This window comes from Phasianus colchicus, chromosome 2, assembly GCF_987193195.1.
Source record: "Phasianus colchicus chromosome 2, bPhaCol1.hap1.1, whole genome shotgun sequence".
NCBI classification, from domain to species: domain Eukaryota; kingdom Metazoa; phylum Chordata; class Aves; order Galliformes; family Phasianidae; genus Phasianus; species Phasianus colchicus.
The window spans coordinates 96,567,953-96,588,659 of record NC_143437.1 but is presented as its reverse complement, the minus strand read 5'-3'; the positions used below and the strand labels follow the sequence as shown (position 1 = coordinate 96,588,659).

Sequence of the window (20,707 nt, the reverse complement as noted above, 5' to 3'; positions counted from 1 at the left end):
ATTCTTTCTTTATCCACTGGTGCTGTAACTCCACCATAAAAGGCCACTAAGTTTGGCAGGCATGACTTGCCCTTGGTGAAGCCATGTTGGTTACTGTCGATCACCTCACCTTTATTTTCCATATGCCTTAGTAGGGCCTTCAGTTGAACATGACAGTTACACTAATGTCAAGGTTAATATAAATGTAAATGTAGGCACATGTAAATAAAGGAGTCTCACTACCTACCTAGAGAGGACTTTGTATCTGCTTTGTATTTATAAAGATAGAATGGCATCCAAACTACTAAAATGCTCCCCACATTAGGACTTAGGCTACAAAACCCACTTACACTGCAGCCAGCAATCCTGCTCTGGTCTCTTCATAATTGACAATAAATTAGTCTCTTTATGCTGAGTACTTTTCGCCTGTGATGGTAACTGGTGAGCTATATTCCTGGTCTTACCTCTTTTTTTCATGGTATTTTTTCTCCCATGTCCTTCTGAGGAGGAGGAGTGAGGGAGGCATGGTGGAGCTGAGCTACCACCAGAGAGAAACCTCCACAACTGTGCAAGCAGGCATGAGAACAAGGAAAGCAGGAATGAGAAAGCTTCTCCCTCAGGCTGAGAAATATCTCACTATCCCGTTCTGCAGGTGTGCCCTGCAGTCACCAGGCTCTGAAGTTGAAAGAATAACTGAAGATAAATCCAAGGCTTTGTCATATGACAGAAATCAATTTGATGTGTGTCACTGTCACACACTGTCACACAGAAGGACTCGAGGAAACAGGAGCTAGATAACAGCCAGTACAGTTTAACAGGGCAAGCAAAGCTGCTTACACTGTAATCCTTTCCTACTGTTTGCTTCAATAGGTTGGTGCTCATAGATTAAAACTCAGAGTATTTCTCTTGGGTTTCATCCTAAGGTTGAGGCTGTATTCAAAGCATTCATTAGAACAGCCTGCAGTGATGTCCACTGCCATCGTTGTATATGTGGGTCCCTTCCAGATGCAAGCAGTGCTGCCACACTGATCAAAACATTAATAGAGAGTAATCCTTGTGTTTCATTTTTATTGATTTTTTTGTTGTTGTTCTGTCCACTTCTGCATGAAATAGCCCCTGTATGTACAAAGTTAGTGGCTGCTGAAGGACTTGTTGAAAATCCAGCAAGACATGATAGTAGCACTGTTCCCATTCTGCTGGAACCAACTTAAGAGTAAGGTACAATGTTACATGGGTAAGAGCAGAGGAATCAAGGTCTTCATTCCTCAGAAGCCGGAAAACTACTTCAGCCTTGCAGCACCTTTCTGCTCCCCCTTGATAACAGCACTGTGACAACGCTGATAGCAATGGGCTACATTGTACCTGCTGCAAAGCTCTGAATGCAATGAAAACAAGGGGCAGATGTTACCTACCCGCATAAGGACAAGGTCACCCGCTTACACTTAGCAGAAGAAAACACATCAAGAGTTTGGCTAACGGCAGAGCACAATTACAGCCAAGTGCTGGCATCAGATCGTATACTGCTGCAAAGCCAACAATACCCATCTTCTGTTGTCCTTACCCATAAATAACTCATACCTGAACACCTCGGGTGGTTCAGGTCTGCCTCTGCCCCAGGACTTGCCTGCCTGGGAAACGCGGCCAATGCTCTCTTTCTACCGCCTTCTTCCCTTTTCATTTTAGGCTTTGACAGCTTTAGTGAAGGGGATTTTTCTTTTTGTCTTTATCCAACGGACTCTGTGCTGGGAGCAGAATTTCCCTGGCCCTCCATTTTGAATAAAATCTCCTTTTTTGTTACTAGCCAGTTCCTGCTGGATCTCCCAGATGACTTCATACCCAGATGAACAACGTTCAGCGCTGCACACGCTATCTGCCGTATATACTAACCACCCTTGAAAAACACTCCAACCACCAGCTCATTAGCAGAGATGTTACAAAATCTCTGTGAGTCACTTCTGGACTTTGCTTTATTTTTTTAAGCACAACGTTAAGCAAGTCACCCAAAGCTCACTCTCTCTAGGCAGCAGAGCGTGGTGGGACAAAGCTGCATCCCTGCAACTTGAATACCTGTCATCCTGGTGCAGAGCATCAGCAACTTTGTCAGTGGGCTCTGGGTCACTGCCTCCAGTCTAGAGGCTGCTTCAAGTCTGCAGCTGATAAGCAGAGCAATAGGCACAGCCTGTGCTCTGCACCCATTTCTTCTGCGGGGGCTGGACGCTGATCAGGGCTGAGCCCAGGGCAAAGGCTCTACCAGCTCAGTAAGAGTCCCTGGAGGCTGTACCACCCTAAAGACACCTGAGTCATAATCCCTTGTCCTCCTCCTTCCTCCTGGGAGTGGCAGCAATTTGCTACTGGCAAAAACCTGCAGGAACAGACTTCTAACCCCACCGCACGGCCAAGGGACAAGTCTCCACCCCGCTGTCCACCTACACCACCTGTATCAGGAGGCTGGGAGCACGAAAGGCTCCTGCTTGCTCCTCAACACCTGGGCGCCGGGTCTGGGTAGCTCTGAGTAGTCAGAGGTGGATTTTCCTGGGCAGGTTTTATTTTTAGGGTTTTGGCAGGAATTGTTCCTAGGGGAAGCATGCATTCTCGCTCTCCATCCCTCGTGCAAATGTACTGCCAGGCTCAGGCTCTCCCTGGAGGTGATCTTAGGATGCTGGGTCTACTTGTCTGGCTTCTCCCTCTATTTTAAAGAGTAGCTCCATGAAGGAGCTAATACATGGTTCTTATATTTGTAATTAAATGCAGCTCCTGGAGAGCTACCCTTCTGTTTAGAAAAGCAGGCCACCTCCTGCACTCATCTAGCCCACTGATTTAATAAGTAGCATTGTAGGTAATGAATAACCATTTATCACCTTGGAATGTCCATGCTGTCAAATTATGGAGAAGCAAGTGTCTATCCCAAATTCTGCATTTCCCTTCCCTCTGAACTACTGGAGTATGTGCATTAGTTCATTCAGGGATATATATTCCTGGTCTCCCCATTTAACCTACTTATCTTAAACTATCTTATCCTATTTGCCCCAGAATTTCTAAAAAGATTCTGCTCGGGGAGACAAGATCATGCTTGCGAAATTTTTGTATGTATTGGTTTAGTTTTGGCAAAGTAAGGAGGTAGTTAAAATGAGACTTATAATGGAAAGCTAGCTGCTAGCGTCTCTCCATAATACATGTCTACCTTGCAGGAGAGTTGTGAGGATTAATTAATTTGTGTTTGTTAAGCACTTTGAGATCCTAAGATCAAAGGTTCTATAGAAATGCAAATTGTTATTATAATGATAACTTTTTAATATGAGCTCATATGTTTTGCCTTAGAGGCACAGTCTCACCCTAAGTTGCGTAGTTATACACGTAAATCTTCAAACATTATGATGAAAATGTACCTCTGAGGCCCTGATCCTTCCTTCTGCTCTAATGCTTCATGCATGGAGCTCCCTTTCACTTCAGACAGGTCCCATGCATGGGACAAATGCAACAATGAGTTACAGACAATTGTGAGCTTTCGGGCTTTGCATTGAGATAAATGAGTTCTGTCCTCACTCCATAAAGCTGCTGCTGCCAGGAGTTACATCCATCTTGCTAACAAAAGGACTGAGCAAATCACCTCACTCTGAGTTCCAGGGCCTCAGCTTCAAACCTCCCCATCCTGGAATGACATCCATCTGTCTCACTCACTACCTCCACCTGAAGGACAGACCAAAGGCAGAGCTGCTGGGCTCTGTGTGTGCCACGTTCCATCACAACACCTCTTCCCCCACATTAAAACACTCCTGAATTAAACTGCAATCACAATCTAAATTATGAGGCTTTCAATCGGAAGATGTTGCTTCACAACCATTTGCAGTTAATGACATTGGGAGAGATGTAAAATGTCTCTGTGTGTAGGTGAGGCTGCAACTCTTACATCTCCCTGAAGATGGACTAAAGGTAAGGAGCCAACACGCCACCTCCTCAATGTCTTTTACCAATTGTAGCCTCACAATGCTCCTGTTGTGAGAAAGCCTCTTCAGAAATAAAACGTCTGATCAGATTCTGCATTATTCCCTTCCTCTGGAAACCATCAGAAGTTCTCATAGCCTGGGAAACTTCTGGCTCCAGCATATACTTCCTATTGTCATAGAAGAGAATGCGCATTTGTCAAATTTAACACTTCCAGAATTTATAATCTTCTAAATTTCACCCCCGCCTCTCTTTTCCTACAAACAGTCTGATACAGACTTGATGCATTATTCAATACATCCTCTTCTACACTGCACGTTATCGATTCCTCCTATGAGCAATGAGCTCCGTATTCTGGTGCTATGCTGCAGAACTGGCCATTCCCCCTCACTGGCTGCTACAAGCATCTGGCTGGGCGCACAAAGTCAACCTGTCCCCTCCATGGTTTTCTCTCCCAGCAGCAGGCTGACATTCATTTTTCAAGGCAATGCTCAAGCGCTTATCAGAACTGTTCTCACTCCTCCTGGCTCCCAGTGAAATTTCAAGACTGTGGAAGCAAGATGAAATGGGTCCATCAGAACACAATTCACTTAGGAAGTCCATGTTACCATGATACACTGCCTATCAAATAGAGGCAGAATCTTTGTGCTATATACACCAAGTACTGGAGCTGAGGCTCAGGGCCTGGTCCTCTGGTGGGGCTGAGCTCATACAGAGGTTGGCAGAGGTACTGCAGTACTGTCTGTTCAATGATGTGTGAGTGCTGGCTTTTTTTTCATTGCTTTTTGACCTCCAATCTGTGAATATTAAGATTGCAAATGCCTCTGACACAAAATATTTTCTATAATGCCAGAGTTATGTGCTTCATATGTCTGTGGGTGACTCCTTTGGAGCCCACTGGGCTACCTTCCCCTCAGCAAGGCAACCTGGGAAGTGAAACCATTGACTTCTCTGAAGCTTTACAAGGATTTCGGTCGCTCGACCTCCTTTGGCCTTGCCACTGCGAGGAGCTATTTCAGTTTGCTGCTTTGACTCCAAGCCCAGACACAAAGCATTTGCAGCAGCCAAAGGTTAAGAAGCTGCATTCAGACGCCCGGGAAGTCTGTAACAAAAGGTGTCAAAGTGAATTCTGGAAAGGTTTTCTCTCATGACATTCTTGAATGGTAGGGACAATTCACAGCAGGTCTGCACCTTGCACACGTGGAGATGGACAGCAGTGGGGTTACTGCTATGCAGGGTGTAGGACACGCACAAGTATAAGATAGCAGCTGGTGTGCAATCCCCTGTCCTGTCCCTGCATGGCAGCCAGAGCCCTGAGCGGGCAGCAGGCAAGGAGGGGAGCACAAAGGAGGGCAACAGCAGGAAGATGTGGCTCAGCCTCCTGACAACGCATGCTTTTCCAGTGCCCTCTTCTGGAAAGCATCTTTGGCCCATGCAGATGGTTTGCATGAGGTGGATGGAGCCACACAGGGAGCTGTGGGGGCACCGGAGCCCGCTCCTGGCTCTACAGCCACGTTCAGGCCTGACCACTGCGACCTGGACGTCCCTCCTGCCCCTGCTGCATGCAGCCCTGACGTGAGGGAGGCTGAGGCGGCGGGTCCTCTCCATGACAGCGGCTGAGGAAGAAGGTCCCGACTGTCAGAGTGGCTGTGGGTGGCAGGTCCCACAATTAGGGCGGCTGAGAGCAGACCCACCATGAGGGTGGCTGCAGAAGATGGGTCCTCACCACAAGAGCAGCGGTGAAATCCCCACCGTGAGGGTGGCTGAGGGCAGCAGGTCCCCACTTTCCCCCAGCGGCTGCTCTCCTGCTGGGGGGATACAGACAGGCGGACGTGGCTGCCGCACGATTTGCTTTGCCGTGATGCAGAAAAAAACTTCTCCAGCCTGCGCTGGAGTACTCGTGTCCCGTGTGAGCCCGTGCCCCGGCGGCCGCTGCTGCGCAGAGACCTGACGCGTTCAGCGCACCCGCGGTGGGCGGGGCGTTGCGGGCGGTGGGCGGGGCGTTGCGGGCGGTGGGCGGGGCGTTGCGGGCGGTGGGCGGGGCCTTCGCTCTCGTGCTCTCCGCTGACGTCACAATAGCGCCGGCCGCGGTCCCTGCCCGGTCCCAGCCGATCGCGGCTGGTTTGAGCTGGTGCGTCGCCATGGCGACGCCGGCTGCCCTATAAATAGAAGCGCCGCGGCGGTGGCGAAGCTTTGTCAGCCGCGGCGCCCGCTCCGCCTGCAGTCTCGCGCGGCCGCTCCGCCGCTCCCCTCCGGCGGCAGGGCGCCTCCCGGCCCGCTCCGCAGCGCCCGGCTCCGAGGAGGCCGGGGCCAGGGCACCCGGAGGGCTCCGACGGCGGCCGCCCGAGGTGAGGAGAGGGGAGCGGGGCGGAAGCCGGCCGGCGCGGAGCCACGTGTCTGCGGGGCCGCCGCCAACGGGCCGGGCGGGAAGCCTGCGGCGGGCACGGGGCCTCCCTCCGCCTCCTTCCTCCCGGGGAATTCCCGGCTCGGGGCCGCCTTGGCGGCGTGGCACGGGCAGGTGCGTGGCGGGCCCCGCGGGGGGTGGGCTGCCGCGCCGGGTCGGCGTGTGCGGGGACCGCGGGGGGATCGGCCGTGCCGGGCGCTGCGGGAGCGAACGGGGTGGGTGGAGCTGCGTTGGGGCTTAATCTGCGTCGAACCCCCGAGCCGGTTCGTGGCGTCAGTGAGAAGCGGTCGAGTGACGTGAAGCGGTCCCTGATAGCAGCGGCTGGGGGACGTGCGGTTGTCGGAGGTGAGAGGTTTGTAATCGCTTCTCGGAGCTACGTGGCTGAAGCTTAAGGCGCGTGTGGGGCGGGCGGCCCGAGCGGTCGCTAACTGAAAGCAAGGCTGTAGAGGGCAACGTGCTTTTGTAAGCGGCAAGCAGCGGTGTAGCTGAAGGTTACTGGGTAACTTAAAGCTGAGAAAGCCTTGGCTCTAATCTGCATGACTCGATAAAGTGGGAAAGTGCTGAGGGAATGCCCGGGGCTGGATGGGGTTACATGAAACCGTATCTTCCCTGTGACTCACTGGCAGCCTTGTGGCCCTGAGGTCTTTAAAAAGCAGCGCGCAGATAGATGTGCTTCAGCAGGCTGCCTTTCTGTGTGTGGCTCCCTGCTTAGAGTGAGCTGTGTACCTTGCCCTGCACTCGGGTTTTGGGTGGCAGAGGAATGTCCTTTTGCCTCCTTGTTCTGGTTCTAGTTGGCTCCTTGTTAGCTTTGGAGATCTGTTGCAGACTTGTGTGAAATCCGGTTATAAAGTGTTCACTGGAATTACTCACAAGACTCAATGTATGCCTACCGACTGCAATCAGAAACTGCTGTGCTGGTGTGTATCTGCCACTCTTGACAGCTCAGGTTTTCTTCTCGTGTAGCTTGAAGGCTGTGCATAGAGCAGGGAAGCCCTAACCACTGTTGGAAACAGATTTTCTTTTGAATTACTGAGAGTTGTTACTGCTCAGAGGTAAGCAGTGGGCTCTGGTTATGTCAAAAATAACTTGGAAACTTTCTCCCAGGAACTGCTGAGCTACTCTAGTGCTTAAGAAAAGTGATAATTACATTGAAACCAGTGCTAGCCATAACATTAACAGTAACTCTGGTGTGGAAGCAAAGGAAAAGATGATGGAAACTTCGTGGACTTAAATAGTATCTGCTATTACTAGTGTTGATATATTCTGTGCATCATTCACTTGCTGAACAGAGGATCACTTCCCTGCAATCTGACGTGGTTACTTTATAGATAGTCTTGTTGGTTCTGATAAAACCTAATGTGTCAGCTGTTTAATTAAGGTTGTCAGTAACCACTATAGGAATCATAGCCATCAATTCTATGACCACCGTGTAATGACTGGATTTGAAACAGTGAATGTGAACTGTATGACTTCAAATGAAATAATGTTTGTGGGTTGTTTGTTTATTTATTTATTTATTTTGTATCAACAGCTTACACTCAAGTCCTTCCACCTAAACTTGGGATGTCAGCAATCATGGGTAGCTTCAGCAAAGAAGAACTTGAATTCACCTTCCTTGATGAGGGCTTTACTGCCAAGGATATTCTTGACCAAAAAATAAATGAAGTGTCATCTTCGGTAAGTATGAGAAGAAAATGACTGCCTTTCATGACACTGCGGGTTTATCAGCTAGGGGAAGAAGTTGCCTCTGTGGATTTTCTGCAAGGCAACCCCCTCCTCAAATGCTGACCAAACTTATTCTGTTATCCGTGGCTTGTAACTTCAATATGTGTGTTTGCTCTAGGATGATAAAGATGCCTTCTATGTTGCTGACCTCGGAGATATTGTAAAGAAGCACATGCGGTGGCATAAGGCCCTTCCTCGAGTAACCCCCTTCTATGCTGTCAAATGTAATGACAGTGAAGCTGTAGTGAAGACTCTTGCTGTTCTTGGTGCGGGATTTGATTGTGCCAGCAAGGTAAGACCTTGCCTTGTTCTGATCTGTGGTGTTGGCACATGCTCAGCTGTGAAGTGTTTGTGTACAATTCAGCATAAGCACGCACTGTCACTTTTGTTCTCGTTAATTTGCTCGTTTGTCTGGAAATAATAATATCCTTAATATAACCTGTTCTCTCTAGACGGAAATACAGCTGGTTCAGAGCGTTGGTGTACCTCCTGAGCGAATTATATATGCAAATCCCTGCAAACAACTGTCTCAAATCAAACATGCTGCTAGCAGTGGTGTACAGATGATGACATTTGATAGTGAAGTAGAACTAATGAAAATTGCAAGGGCCCATCCAAAAGCCAAGTAAGTTATCCTAGCTGTTTCATAATTCTTGCTTGAGTTCTCAAGTTACTGAAACGCTTGCTGTTAGTTGCAACTTGTTCTTTTTTTAAGATGTGATGTGAAATTATGAGATAATAAGCCTACTTCAGCCACTGAAATCTAAGCCTGTGTTGTGGTGTATTAGGAGGAGGCAGACAGGAAAGCTTGTATTTTTAAGGTTGATCTCATTCTAAAATCATACCTTCCTGATGATGTTGGTTTCTTCCCTATTTCCAGGTTAGTGCTGCGTATCACAACTGATGACTCCAAAGCAGTTTGTCGTCTCAGTGTTAAATTTGGAGCTACTCTTAAGGCAAGCAGGCTGCTTCTGGAGCGTGCAAAAGAGCTGGACCTTGTCATTGTTGGAGTTAGGTACGTTCCATTTCAAAAATGCAGCCATGTGAAATAAGATTTAAGTGATGTATCTGAGGATAGATAAGCCTTTGTGTATTGTGACTGATGTTTTAAGTGAACTTAGCTGGTCTTTGGTAAGTCAGTAATATTTTGTTTCTCTTTCTAGTTTCCATGTTGGAAGTGGATGTACAGACCCAGAGACATTTGTTCAGGCTATTTCCGATGCCCGATGTGTGTTTGATATGGGAGTAAGTATTACAATTCTATTTAATCTGGAACTCCTGTTTAACCGTTGTGTCAAAACTGAATCCATTATAGAACTGTTACAGGGTTAAAAGTTGAAGTTGCTCATTTCATGGTAGTGTTTTTGAGGTCTTGGTGGCTTACTTTAGCAGTTCTGCCATAAAATCAACAGCTCAAACTGACTATTACAAGAACCCAGTGAATTAGCCCTGTTCTCAAATCTTAATAGAATGACTTACTGATTTATTTATTTATTTATTTTTAGCTAAAATGATAAACCAAAGGCTTTCCTTAACACTGTTCCACTTAATTTCACTTCAGGCTGAACTTGGCTTCAGTATGTATCTGCTTGACATTGGTGGTGGCTTCCCTGGCTCTGAAGACGTCAAGCTTAAATTTGAAGAGGTATAGCTTTGCTAAGAACTTCCTGGGTTGTGGTGTCTTTCTGAATGTTGAATTGTATTAGAATCTAGCTCTTCTGTTGTCATAAAGGCACACTCGTAAGAGAACATCTGGTCAGAAATGGAATTGAGAAGCAAAGAGGAGACTGTATTTGGAAAATTAGATTATCTTGCAAGATAGAGCTAAATGAATGCATAAATATGCAGAGATACCAAACTTGTAAAGCAAGTTTTAATTGCAGACTTGATTCTCACTGGCATAAACTTCTAGTTGCTTGTCTACTTCAGGTGTTCTGCATTGATGCTGCTCCCACATGAGATGAGAAAACTCTGAACACCCATACAGTCTTTCTGGGTGGTTTTGAGTACCAGATCAGTAAATGATCTGGTTTATAACTAGTGTTAGGAGTGTATGGGTTTTTGTTTGATCCGTTTTCCAGTCTGCTTTCAAAGAAATACCTTCTTTCAGAAGAGAAGGCAGCTTAGTGTTAAGAGGCCTTAAAGCAGTGTTGTCAGAACACCTGCCAGTCTAAAGTGATGCTAAATGGTGTTATGTGTTTACAAAAGGAGACATCAAATAAGTCCCACAGAGTGAATTATCCGCTTGTAATGTGGCCTAATGTTGCCTCACTTGTTATACCTGTTAATGAAAGCTGATTTTTCCTAGTGTTGTACTGGCTTTGTATGAAATATCAAAGAATGCTGTGAGTGGGCTCTGTGGCATAAGGCAGTGATGCTGTGGTTGGAGGCAGCTTTATCACTGATAATTTGGCAGCTGTGAAGGCAACAGTCTCCAAGATGATGACAAAGATTTCTGTAGTCTTAAAATCCTGTGAGATGACTTCTCTAGGATGCAGAAAACTGGAGGATGTTGCATTATTATCAGAATGAGAAGCAGACCAGGAATTGAAGTTGAATAGTGTTGACACGTGGGACACTAATGCTGGTTTAATGAGTCTAGGAAGGGTGACTTCACAGAGACTTAAGTGACCAAACAGCTCATGTTTAAGTTTTTAAGCTGAAAGTGTCTGCTTTTGTCTTCCACAAATACAATAAAGCAAAGACAAATGATACAGTAAGCCACTTCTGTATTCTAATCTGCGTGTTTGAATAGTACATTACTGTGAGCATGGAAGTCATCACAGACTAAAAAGAGTATCTGGGTAGCTGCTGAAGTAGTAATATTTGCAACTGGCGTTACTTCCTAGATCACGAGTGTAATCAACCCAGCACTGGATAAATACTTTCCTTTGGATTCTGAAGTAACTATTATTGCAGAGCCAGGAAGATACTATGTCGCATCAGCATTCACGCTGGCAGTCAATATCATTGCAAAAAAAATTGTAATAAAGGAGCAAACAGGTTCTGATGGTATGTAAATCTGGACTTGGTCTTCCCCCTAGCCCAACTGTATGTTTCTTTTCATGCACTCTCTTACTAGTGTCTCTGCTTCTTCCAGATGAAGATGATGTGAATGACAAAACACTCATGTATTATGTGAATGATGGCGTCTATGGATCGTTCAATTGCATCTTGTATGATCATGCACATGTTAAACCAGTTCTGCAAAAGGTACAACATTTCACAAATATTGCATGTTGGTACTTTTGCTATAGACAAATCCCTCAGAATCACAATCGCGGAATGGCCCAAGTTGGAAGGGACCTCATGGATCCTGAATCTCTGACCCCCCGGCCACATGCAGAGCCAACAACCTCCCTGTTCAATACTAGACCAGGCTGCCCAGGGCCCCATCCAACCTGGCCTTGAACACCTCCAGGGATGGGGCATCCACAACCTCTCTGGGCAGCCTGTTCCAGCACCTCACCACTCTCTCTGTAAAGAACTTCCCCCTGACGTCCAACCTAAATCTTCCTTCCCTCAACTTTAAAACCATTTCCCCTTGTCCTGCTGCTAACTACTCTTTCAAAGAGCTGATTCCCCTCCTGTTTGTAGGCTCCCTTTAGGTACTGGAAGGCTGCAATGAGGTCACCCCGCAGCCTTCTTTTCTCCAGGCTGAACAAGCCCAGCTCCCTCAGCCCCTCTTTGTAGAGGAGCTGCCCTCATCATAGCAGTCTCTTGTGTTCACTGCTCCCTCTGCATAGCTAGAATCTGATGTTAAACTTGGGAGGCATGCAGTGGAACTTAATTCAGAGCCAAGGGTGCAGAAGGACCTGCAACCAGTTCTTCCTCCTCTTAGAGAAGAGGCAGAGTGCTGTGCATACATCAGTTATGACATTACTTCTGGAAGCTCTTTCAGCTGTCAGACTAATTAGACTCTTCTCCTTAGCGGCCGAAACCAGATGACAGCTGCTACTCCTGCAGCATATGGGGGCCAACGTGTGATGGCCTGGATCGTATTGTTGAGCGTTGTAACATGCCAGAGTTGCACGTTGGTGACTGGATCCTGTTTGAAAACATGGGTGCCTATACTGTTGCAGCAGCTTCTACTTTCAACGGATTCCAGAGGCCAACAATACATTATGTGATGTCACGACCAGCATGGTTAGTAATTTAAATATAGTAATAATTTGATCTGTCAAGTGCTTTCATTAGAGAAACAGCTGAAAAGCTTATCAGTTGTGACTGTTCTGTATCAAACAGTGCCATGGCTGAGGTGCTGTATTGTCTGGAAAAACATATTTTAATGTGGAAAAGCAACATCTGTGGTATTTTGTGGTCTTTGCATGTTTTTAGAACAATTGTAACACTACCAATTACTTTTTTGCTCTGATGTATTTATCTCTAGAAGCACTTCTAAAGAGAGAATGCTAGGAGTCTATTCATTAACCTGCATTTCTAGCTGGTCTTTCAGTCTTGCACAACACAGGGCACTTACAGATTCTTTACAGTTAGCTTCTCTGACCAGTGATCAGAGACAAATCAATCACCTTTTTGATATTATGCCGTCTTGTAAGTGGGTAGCCTAGTGAATCCTGACTGTAAGGGACAGGAATGTGAAGGAACAGTTCTGAACTGTGCGGCTTCACAGTATGTTTGAGAGCTGTCTGTGGGCATAAATTGAGCTCCGGGCTGTTGCTTACTGCAGTCTGTTGGATCTCCACAGGAAGCCTTAAAATAGATGGAGAAAACAAGGTCACTTCAGTACCAGAATACTGCAAAACTGCATCTTTAAACAGTAGTTAAAAGTAATCTGGATGTTTTTTCTCAGCAAAGCAGGTTAATGGACTTCTATAAAAGTGGGTTCTTACATAAGAGGAAGTCCTCATCTCTACTGAAGTTTGCCTATTAAAATAGTAGAAAGTATTTGGGCAGTAGTATTAGCTTGTTTGGCTAGCATCAGGTGGTTCTAAGATTTTACAGTAAACTCTTAAACCTGGGGAGTTCTAGCAGTAAAAGAGGAAGCTTCCTCCATTCTTTTATTAGCCTTGCCTTCCTATGAACGAAGTTTGCACTGTTGTTTGACTTTTCCCTTCCCCACCTTCAGTGACACCTTCAGTCAAGTGAAGCAGTGCTGTGTCATGTAAAGCCTTAGGCTTCCCATTAGACTTCAGACTTGTCTGAAATTTAAAGTGGCTCTGCAGAATTGTTAATTAACTTTTTCATTATAGACTTCAGTTAAGATATTTTGAGCTGAGGCATGCTGTCCAAAGCTACAGTTCTTTTCACCCCTTCTTAGTGTTCTTTTTTTGGCAAGAAAATTCTACAAGCTTATGCTAACCCTTATCTGAGGGGGATATAATTAGTGAGGTTATGCTGCATGTCTTTTCAGCACAGACAAAAGCTTTTTTGATATGTGCTCTACATGTTTAAGTGTACAGCTGTATTTATAGCTCTAACTGCAAAATGTGTAAGGGATAATCTATGTCTGAGTGCATATCACGTGGGCAACATGTGGTAAACACAGTGTAAGATAAGTAGTCAACTAATTAGCTGAAGTTCTTTTGTACTGAGCTTGTTTTGGTATAGTGTCTGAGGATGAAGGGTGTTGTGGTTCTCCTATGCCAACTCCCTTACATTCCTACTGTTAACCTCACTTGAAATTCAAGGTATCTGAGAATGTGATGGTGTGGGAAAGGGAGGATGAATTTCATTCTGGAATGACCTCTAAGTCATGAAACCTGTATGGTATGTGGTATAAAAATGTAGGTCCTGATACATGTATTTCAGCAGATACAGATCTTACTTGGAAACAGTGAAACAGCTTAATATTGGCACTTACACTGCAGATGATGTGTGCAGACTCTATTCTGCTTTGGTGTTTTGTTCTAGTAATAAGTCTAGATTGTAAACCATCAATTTCATGTTCTGGTAGCTACACAGTAGTAATTAAACTATTCCATCTATCTTTTCTAGGATGTTGTAGTGAACTACTCTTTTGACTGTTGCTGTTTTTCTTTCTAGGCAACTAATGCAACAGATAAAGGAGCAGGAGTTCCTAGCTGAAGTGGAGGAGCAGGATGTTGCTAGTCTGCCCCTCTCCTGTGCCTGTGAAAGTGGAATTGAGTATCCAGCAACTTGTGCTTCAGCTAGTATTAATGTATAAATAATAAATACTTAGAAACTAACTGCAAGTTTAGTCATTGAATTTAGGGCATTTGGGGGACCATTAACTTAATTCTTGCTAGAATTTTTAAGTGTTTTTTAAAAGTTTAGGTTTGGCATAAACGCAACAAAAAAAATGACTAGGAGATGGGTCACATTTATCTGTGTTCCTATGGAAACTATTTGAATATTGTTTTATATGGATTTTTATTCACTTTTCATGTATGCTACTAAAGTCTGACCCTCACCTGTCAAACAAGTATTTGTAGCTTGTGTATGGCAGAATGGGCTAAGCTTAGTGTTCTGTGACCTACCTGTTTTAAAATAAAAGTATATTGAAATAACTGGTCATGTGCTGGTTGATCTGTAGCAAATTTACCTGTCCTGGAGAGCTGTTACAAACTACATGAACCATTTCTTCAACCCTTACCATTAAGCAACTTGTCAGGGCTTGTGACTAGAAAAAGTTCTGACAACTGTAGTAAAGTTCCCGTGGGAGTTGTGTGTCTTTCTACATGGCTAACATTGCACTATGCAAGCCAAATGTGCAAGCTTTATTTTAGTCAGAAGCTTACAGGAATTGTAGACTAAGCATATCTGGTTATTAATGAAGATGAAGCACAGGTTCTGTGGCTGCCTTTGACAAGTTGCTTTTTACAGAAGGTACATAAAGAAGGGTTAAAATAAGTAAGGAGAAAAGATGGCTGACTATAGAGCAAGGTAGTACCTGACCCATGTCAAATGGCTGAGTGATTCTGTGTCTCATCATAGAAGCATAGAATGGCCTGGGTTGAAAAGGACCACAGTGATCATCCAGTTTCAACCCCCCTGCTATGTGCAGGGTCACCAACCACCAGACCAGGCTGCCCAGAGTCACATCCAGCCTGGCCTTGGATGCCTCCTGGGATGGGGCATCCACAACCTCCTTGGGCAACCTGTTCCAGTGTGTCACCACCTTCTGTGTGGAAAAACTTCCTCTTAATATCCAACTAAACCTCCTCCGTCTCAGTTTAAAACCATTCCTCCTTGTCCTATCACTATCCACGCTCATAAAAAGCCATTCCCCCCCTGTTTATACATTCCCTTCAAGTACTGGAAGGCCACAATGAGGCTATGTGAGCCTTCCCTCGAGCCTTCTCCAAGCTAAACAATCCCAGTTCCCTCAACCTTTCCTCATAAGAGAGGTGCTCCAGCCCTCTGATCATCTCAGCGGCCCTTCTCTGGACCTGTTACAAGATCTCTGCATCCTTCTTGTGTTGGGGGCCCCAGGTCTGGATGCAGAACTCCAGATGAGACATGGCCTATTATGCACATGATACCATTACAGCTTCTACTTAACCTTATGGAAATATTGAACTAAAGTTTTTAGAGTAAACGTAATAACTAAGTAAACCATGGGAGCTAATGCAAGGAATGCTTACTGGGGTAGATCATTCTGACCTCCAGCTTCCTGGTGCTAGTTTATTGCCACTTGGTGAGCCGAAATAGCAAAGTATTTCTAACATATGCTACAGGTCCCAGTTCTGTTCAGTTTATCTGACAGTCTTGAGCTGCAGGCATACCTTAGTAAGCCTCTGTACTGTGGAGGGAAGGGAGTAAGTTGATCTTCCAAATTAGCTTAAATTTAAGAGGTCATCCAAGGGCTTGCATTGCTGCTAAAGCAGCTGTGTAAAACAGTGTTTAATCTTCATCCTCTGCTTTCAATGGAGCCTCAGCTCTCCCACAGCTGAATGAGCTGGATAAACAGAGGCAATGATTCCTCATTCCTCATTCTCCTGAAGCAGCAAGTGCTTATTTTTAGTTACTTCACTCCTAGCTTCAAACTTGTGACTGAAATAGTGCTTGCCTTTATTCTCCTGTATGCAGTAACAGTCTGTTGGCTGCTGGACCACCTGGCTGCAATTTGCAGTAACTTGCACATGGTAGAATGATAGCCCAGATCTCGTGTCAAACTCCTTGCAATCACACTAGGGGTTTGCTTATAGCTTCTATGAATTAATAGGAACTTGATGATTCCTAATATGAAAGCAAAAGTAACAAACAGGAGCAAAACTTTGTACTGCAACAATTTCACAACTAAATGCTGCTCCGTGACAACCGTGTTTGACCCATGAAGAAGAAAACTAGCAGGTATACAGAAGTACTCCTGGAAGAGTCTGCAGGTGCCTGGAGGAGACATGGACAAGCCTGTCTGTGTGGGGGTGGTCAGGCCAGAAGGGAGCACAGCTGCTGTGGGACCCTGGGTTACATCTGCACAGCAACTGGTGCCAGGGTCTGCTCTGCCCTGATGGGCAGCTACTGCCATCCAGCTTCCTCTGCTCCCTGCCAGGGAAGGCCATTCCCAGCAGGTAGCATCAGCACAGTAGGGCATGGGAGCTAAGAAGGAAGCTGCCTGAGCGCAATTTGGCAGGCTGCTGGTTAGTTCCTTCAGCTGCAGCTAACTCAATTTGCTGTTTCAGCTCTCCCAGTGCCTTCAGTCTCAAAATTCCATGTGGTTCTCTCAACATGGAGGCCAGGACCATGGCAACGTGCTGAGCATTTTGATGGACTTAGAAACGTTCCCCAGAGGAGATACAGCTGACATCAGCTCTTCTTCACCATCCTTTTTTACAGCAGGTACTTCATAGCCTCAGCTCGTGCTCCATAAGACGTGTCTGACGAGAACACCGAGCACTTTAAGGGAGCAGCCAGCCTCCCTGTACAGCTTTCGTGTGAAAAGGGGGTTTGCTAGCTGATGGCTAACACTGGTAGGAGTACCACGTAGCACAGCAATGATCTAACAAAAGCAGCAAACAGTTTTGGTTTATTTTGCTTTCCCTTCCCCAAGACTTATGCCATCAAAGCCTTTGTTCAGTTTTGCCCCGTTAATTGATTAAGAGAGTAACCTGTGTTTTCCAGCTCTCTTCTAGCTCACCATGCTGCGTACAGTGCTGTCACACTGTGAGCACACAGGCTTTGCTGGCACATGTGCAGACTGGTATTGCTGCTCAGGTGGTCACTGCCCATTGGTGACAGTGCCTGTCTCTTGGGATCACTAAAGGAAAAAGTATATCATACCGCATGGAATACAAAGATCTTTCCAGGATGAATCAGAATCATTTGAGGGACCTTTAAAGGTTACCTAGTCCAACTCCCCTGCAATGAACAGGGATGCCCACAGCTCCATCAAGTGCTCAGAGCCTCATCCAGCCTGACCTTGGGTGTCTCCAGGGATGGGGCATCCACCACCTCCCTGGGCAACCTGTGCCAGTGCCTCACCACCCTTATTGTAAAAAACTTCTTCCTGATATCCAATCTAAATCTCTTGTCTTTTAGTTTGAAGCCACTTCCCCTTGTCCTATCATAGCAGACCCTGCTAAAGAATCTGTCCCTTTCTCACAGCCCCCCTTCAGATACTGTAAGGCTGCTCTCAGGTCTCCCCAGAGCCTTCTCTTCTCTAGGCTGAACAGCCCCAGCTCTCTCAGCCTGTCCTTATAGGGGAGGTGTTCCATCCCTTGGATCATTTTTGTGGCCCACCTCTAGATGCACTTTTAACAGGTCCATGTCTCTCCTGTACTGATGACTCCACATCTGGATGCAGTACTCCAGGTGAGGCCTCACCAGCACAGAGTAGAGGGGCAGGATCACCTCCCTCACCCTGCTAGTCACACACCTTTTGAAGCAGCCTGGGATATAGTTGGCTTTCTGGGCTGTGAGGGCACATGCTAGCTCATGTCCAGCTTGCCATCCACCATTACCTCCAGGTCTTTTTTGGCAGGGCTGCTCTCAATCCTCGGTAATGATGGTCTCAACCCAGGTGCAAGATCTTGCATTTGGATTTGTTGAACTTCATGAAGTTCACCTGGTCCCACTGCTCAGCCTGCCTAGGTCTCTCTGGATGGCATCCCATCTGTCGGACATGTCAGCTGCACCTCACAGCTTGGTGAGGGTGCACTTGATCCCACAGTCAGTGACATTAAAGAAGATGTTACAGAGCACCAGTCCCAGCACTGACCCCCATCCAGGCATATTGACCGCCACTCTCTGGGTACAGTCCTGCAGCGAGTTCCTTGTCTATCCAACACTGCACCCATCAAATCTACATCTCTCCAATTTAGAGAGTAGGATACGATGTGAGGGACCATGTCAAAGGCCTTACTGAAGTTCAGATGGATGGCATAATTGGCTCTTTCCTTGTCCACTGATGTAATTACGCCACCAGAAAAGGCCACCAGGTTGGTCAGGCAACCTATGAGGACCTGGCTTCTCATCACCCCATTCCTCTCTGAGTGCTGAAGCCACCTGGGATGTGAAACAAGTCCAGACTCCTTCCATAAACCCACCTATGGCTACACATGGCTTGTGCTGTAATTGAACTGATGTTCTGTGATGCAAATGGGGTTCCATATTAAAAAAAAAAAGAGAGAGAGAAATTGGTCCTCTAAAATTGCACCCCTCATCCTGGCAGCTGGAAAAGGAAAGGTGGGAACCCACCAGTGAGGGTGGGGAGTGCTCTATCCCTCTGTGGTTGGCACAGGCCTCGGCTGACCTGATATTGCGCCTGATTGATTTGGGGGGTGGCCTCCCTACCTGCAGCAGGGGGTGGAACCGGATGATCTTTGAGGTCCTTCCTGACCCAAGCCGTTGTATGATTGTGAGTTTCTGAAAGCATTGCATGAAGGTCTCAAATGAACGTTATTTGATTGTCAAGAAGGAAAAGGACATCAATAATTGCAGTAGTGATTATATTTATTTTTCTCTTGAAACAAGCACCGATTGGTACCAGAAGAATGACTCACTGCACAGGAGCACGTCGGGTGTTTCCAGACATTGCTGTATTTGCACTCTAAGGGCAGTGGGTGTCTCTCTGGTTCTGCTTTGGCTTCAGTACTCGAATTACAAATATCTTCCGTTCACATTCCTCCTTAGCTGCCTAAATCACTGCGTTTGGCTCTACTGAAAACGAACTGAGTTTGGGGAGGATGGGAAGGGGGGTGTGTGGAGACGGGTTGTTGGGGGGATGGCTGCAGGGCAGGGGGATGGATGGCTGCGGGGGGATGGATGGCTGCAGGGGGATGGATGGCTGCGGGGGGATGGATGGCTGCGGGGGGATGGATGGCTGCAGGGGGCAGCAGCCGCTCGCAGTCCCAGCGCGGAGGCGACGTTCGCTGCCCTCTGCTGCACCGCTGAGTCCGCCTCTGAGGCGCCCTCCAAACGGTTGCCACCGAGTGAACACCTGGGCTTGGAGATCCGTGTGGCTGAGAAATAAGGCTTGTCTGCTGACCCGTGAGAGGCTGTTTATGTCTCAAGGTTATAAGGATTGTAGGACTGTAGGGGAAAGATGGGGAGGGGTCTTTATCAGGAAGGGTAGCGATAAGATAAGGGGGAATGGCTTTAGGCTAAAGGAGGGGAGATTTAAATTAGAAGTTAGGAGGAAGTTCTTTATTCAAAGGGAGGTGAGGCCCTGGCACAGCTGCCCAGAGCTGTGGGTGCTCCATCCCTGCAGGTGCTCAAGGCTGGATTGGGTGGATCCTGGGCAGCCTGAGCTGGTGGGGGGCAGCCAGCCCACGGCAGGGGTTGGGTGGGTGGGCTGTGAGGTCCCTTCCAACCCAAACCCTTCTGTGATCCTATTGACATTCCTGTTGCTCAGTCACAGCATTGAGAAACCCTTTTGCAGCACTTTGCCCCAGACAGGTCCATACCAATAGTAGCTCCTATTTCACTGCCTTTCCCTCTGCCCCTTTTCAGCTGGTTTATGGCTGCATTACTGCGAAACCTGCTAACAGATTTACGAGGCATCACTCCCATTTGTAACAAGCCATTCTGTCTTTCCCCAAATGTATCACTTTTATCCCAGGATCTGCAATGTCTGCACATCACTGTAGCTTCTATTTTTCGTTTTCTGTTTCAGAGCTCAGGCTGACTGCTGTGGCATTCCTGTGCTTCCCTGCAGTAATTTAAAAAATACAATAATCTGGGATCCTGTTTGCCAAGGGATGCTATAAGCACGATGTTACACTCTCATCTTTCTGCTCCTTTAGTACACTCGAGTGAATACCTCCAGGTTCCAGCAGTTTGCTGCTGTTCCCTTTAATGGGCAGCTGTAAACCTTTCCTGTGACATTTTGAGTTGGCCCTGCTGTGCAGATGTTCTCTGCCATGCATGGTGGGGGTGGTGCAGCACAATAGGCAGTGGGCACAAACAGAAGCACAGGAGGTTCCCTCTGGGCACCAGGAACATTTCTGTGCAGTCCGGGTGACAGAGCACAGGCTGACCAGAGATGCTGGGTCTCCTCCTTGAAGCTCTGCAGATGCCAGTGGATGTAATGCTGAGTGCCCTGCTGCCAGAGGTCCGTCCAACCTGCTCTGTTCTTGCTCTGCCCATCTACAGCCCTCCCACCACTGCAGCAGAGCAGAGAGCACCTCAGGTAGGTAAATCTGTTCAGCAGGGGAGCTGTACTGTTGGACTGCTCAGCCCTGTAGGGACAATGGCAGCGGGACTGGTGTCAGCCAATGGCACTGCAGAGAGGTG

The 20,707-nt window shown here is 46.8% G+C and overlaps 1 protein-coding gene across 3 annotated transcripts; it reads left to right on the top strand.

Annotated features, from left to right (window-relative positions):
• Nucleotides 1-6,113: 6,113 nt before the first annotated feature.
• Nucleotides 6,114-14,220, top strand: ODC1 (ornithine decarboxylase 1). 3 transcript variants are annotated; one of them, XM_031610930.2, is made up of 11 exons: nt 6,114-6,269; nt 7,857-8,002; nt 8,169-8,342; nt 8,503-8,675; nt 8,931-9,065; nt 9,214-9,295; nt 9,612-9,695; nt 10,900-11,062; nt 11,151-11,263; nt 11,982-12,196; nt 14,057-14,220. In XM_031610930.2, exons 2-11 carry the CDS (start codon nt 7,889-7,891, stop codon nt 14,196-14,198), a joined length of 1,395 nt encoding a protein of 464 aa, XP_031466790.1. In that variant the 5' UTR covers nt 6,114-6,269; nt 7,857-7,888; the 3' UTR covers nt 14,199-14,220. The 3 variants fall into 3 exon arrangements, with proteins under 3 accessions (XP_031466790.1, XP_031466789.1, XP_031466791.1); XM_031610929.2 differs by lacking the exon at nt 6,114-6,269 and adding an exon at nt 6,280-6,439; XM_031610931.2 differs by lacking the exon at nt 6,114-6,269 and adding an exon at nt 6,515-6,670.
• Nucleotides 14,221-20,707: the final 6,487 nt, after the last annotated feature.

Coding starts and splice junctions, on each gene's coding strand:
- ODC1 (XM_031610930.2), top strand. CDS start 7,889: ATGTCAGCAATCATGGGTAGCTTCAGCAAAGAAGAACTTGAATTCACC. Junction 8,343..8,502: donor GATTTGATTGTGCCAGCAAG/GTAAGACCTTGC, acceptor TGTTCTCTCTAG/ACGGAAATACAGCTGGTTCA. Junction 11,063..11,150: donor GGAGCAAACAGGTTCTGATG/GTATGTAAATCT, acceptor TGCTTCTTCCAG/ATGAAGATGATGTGAATGAC.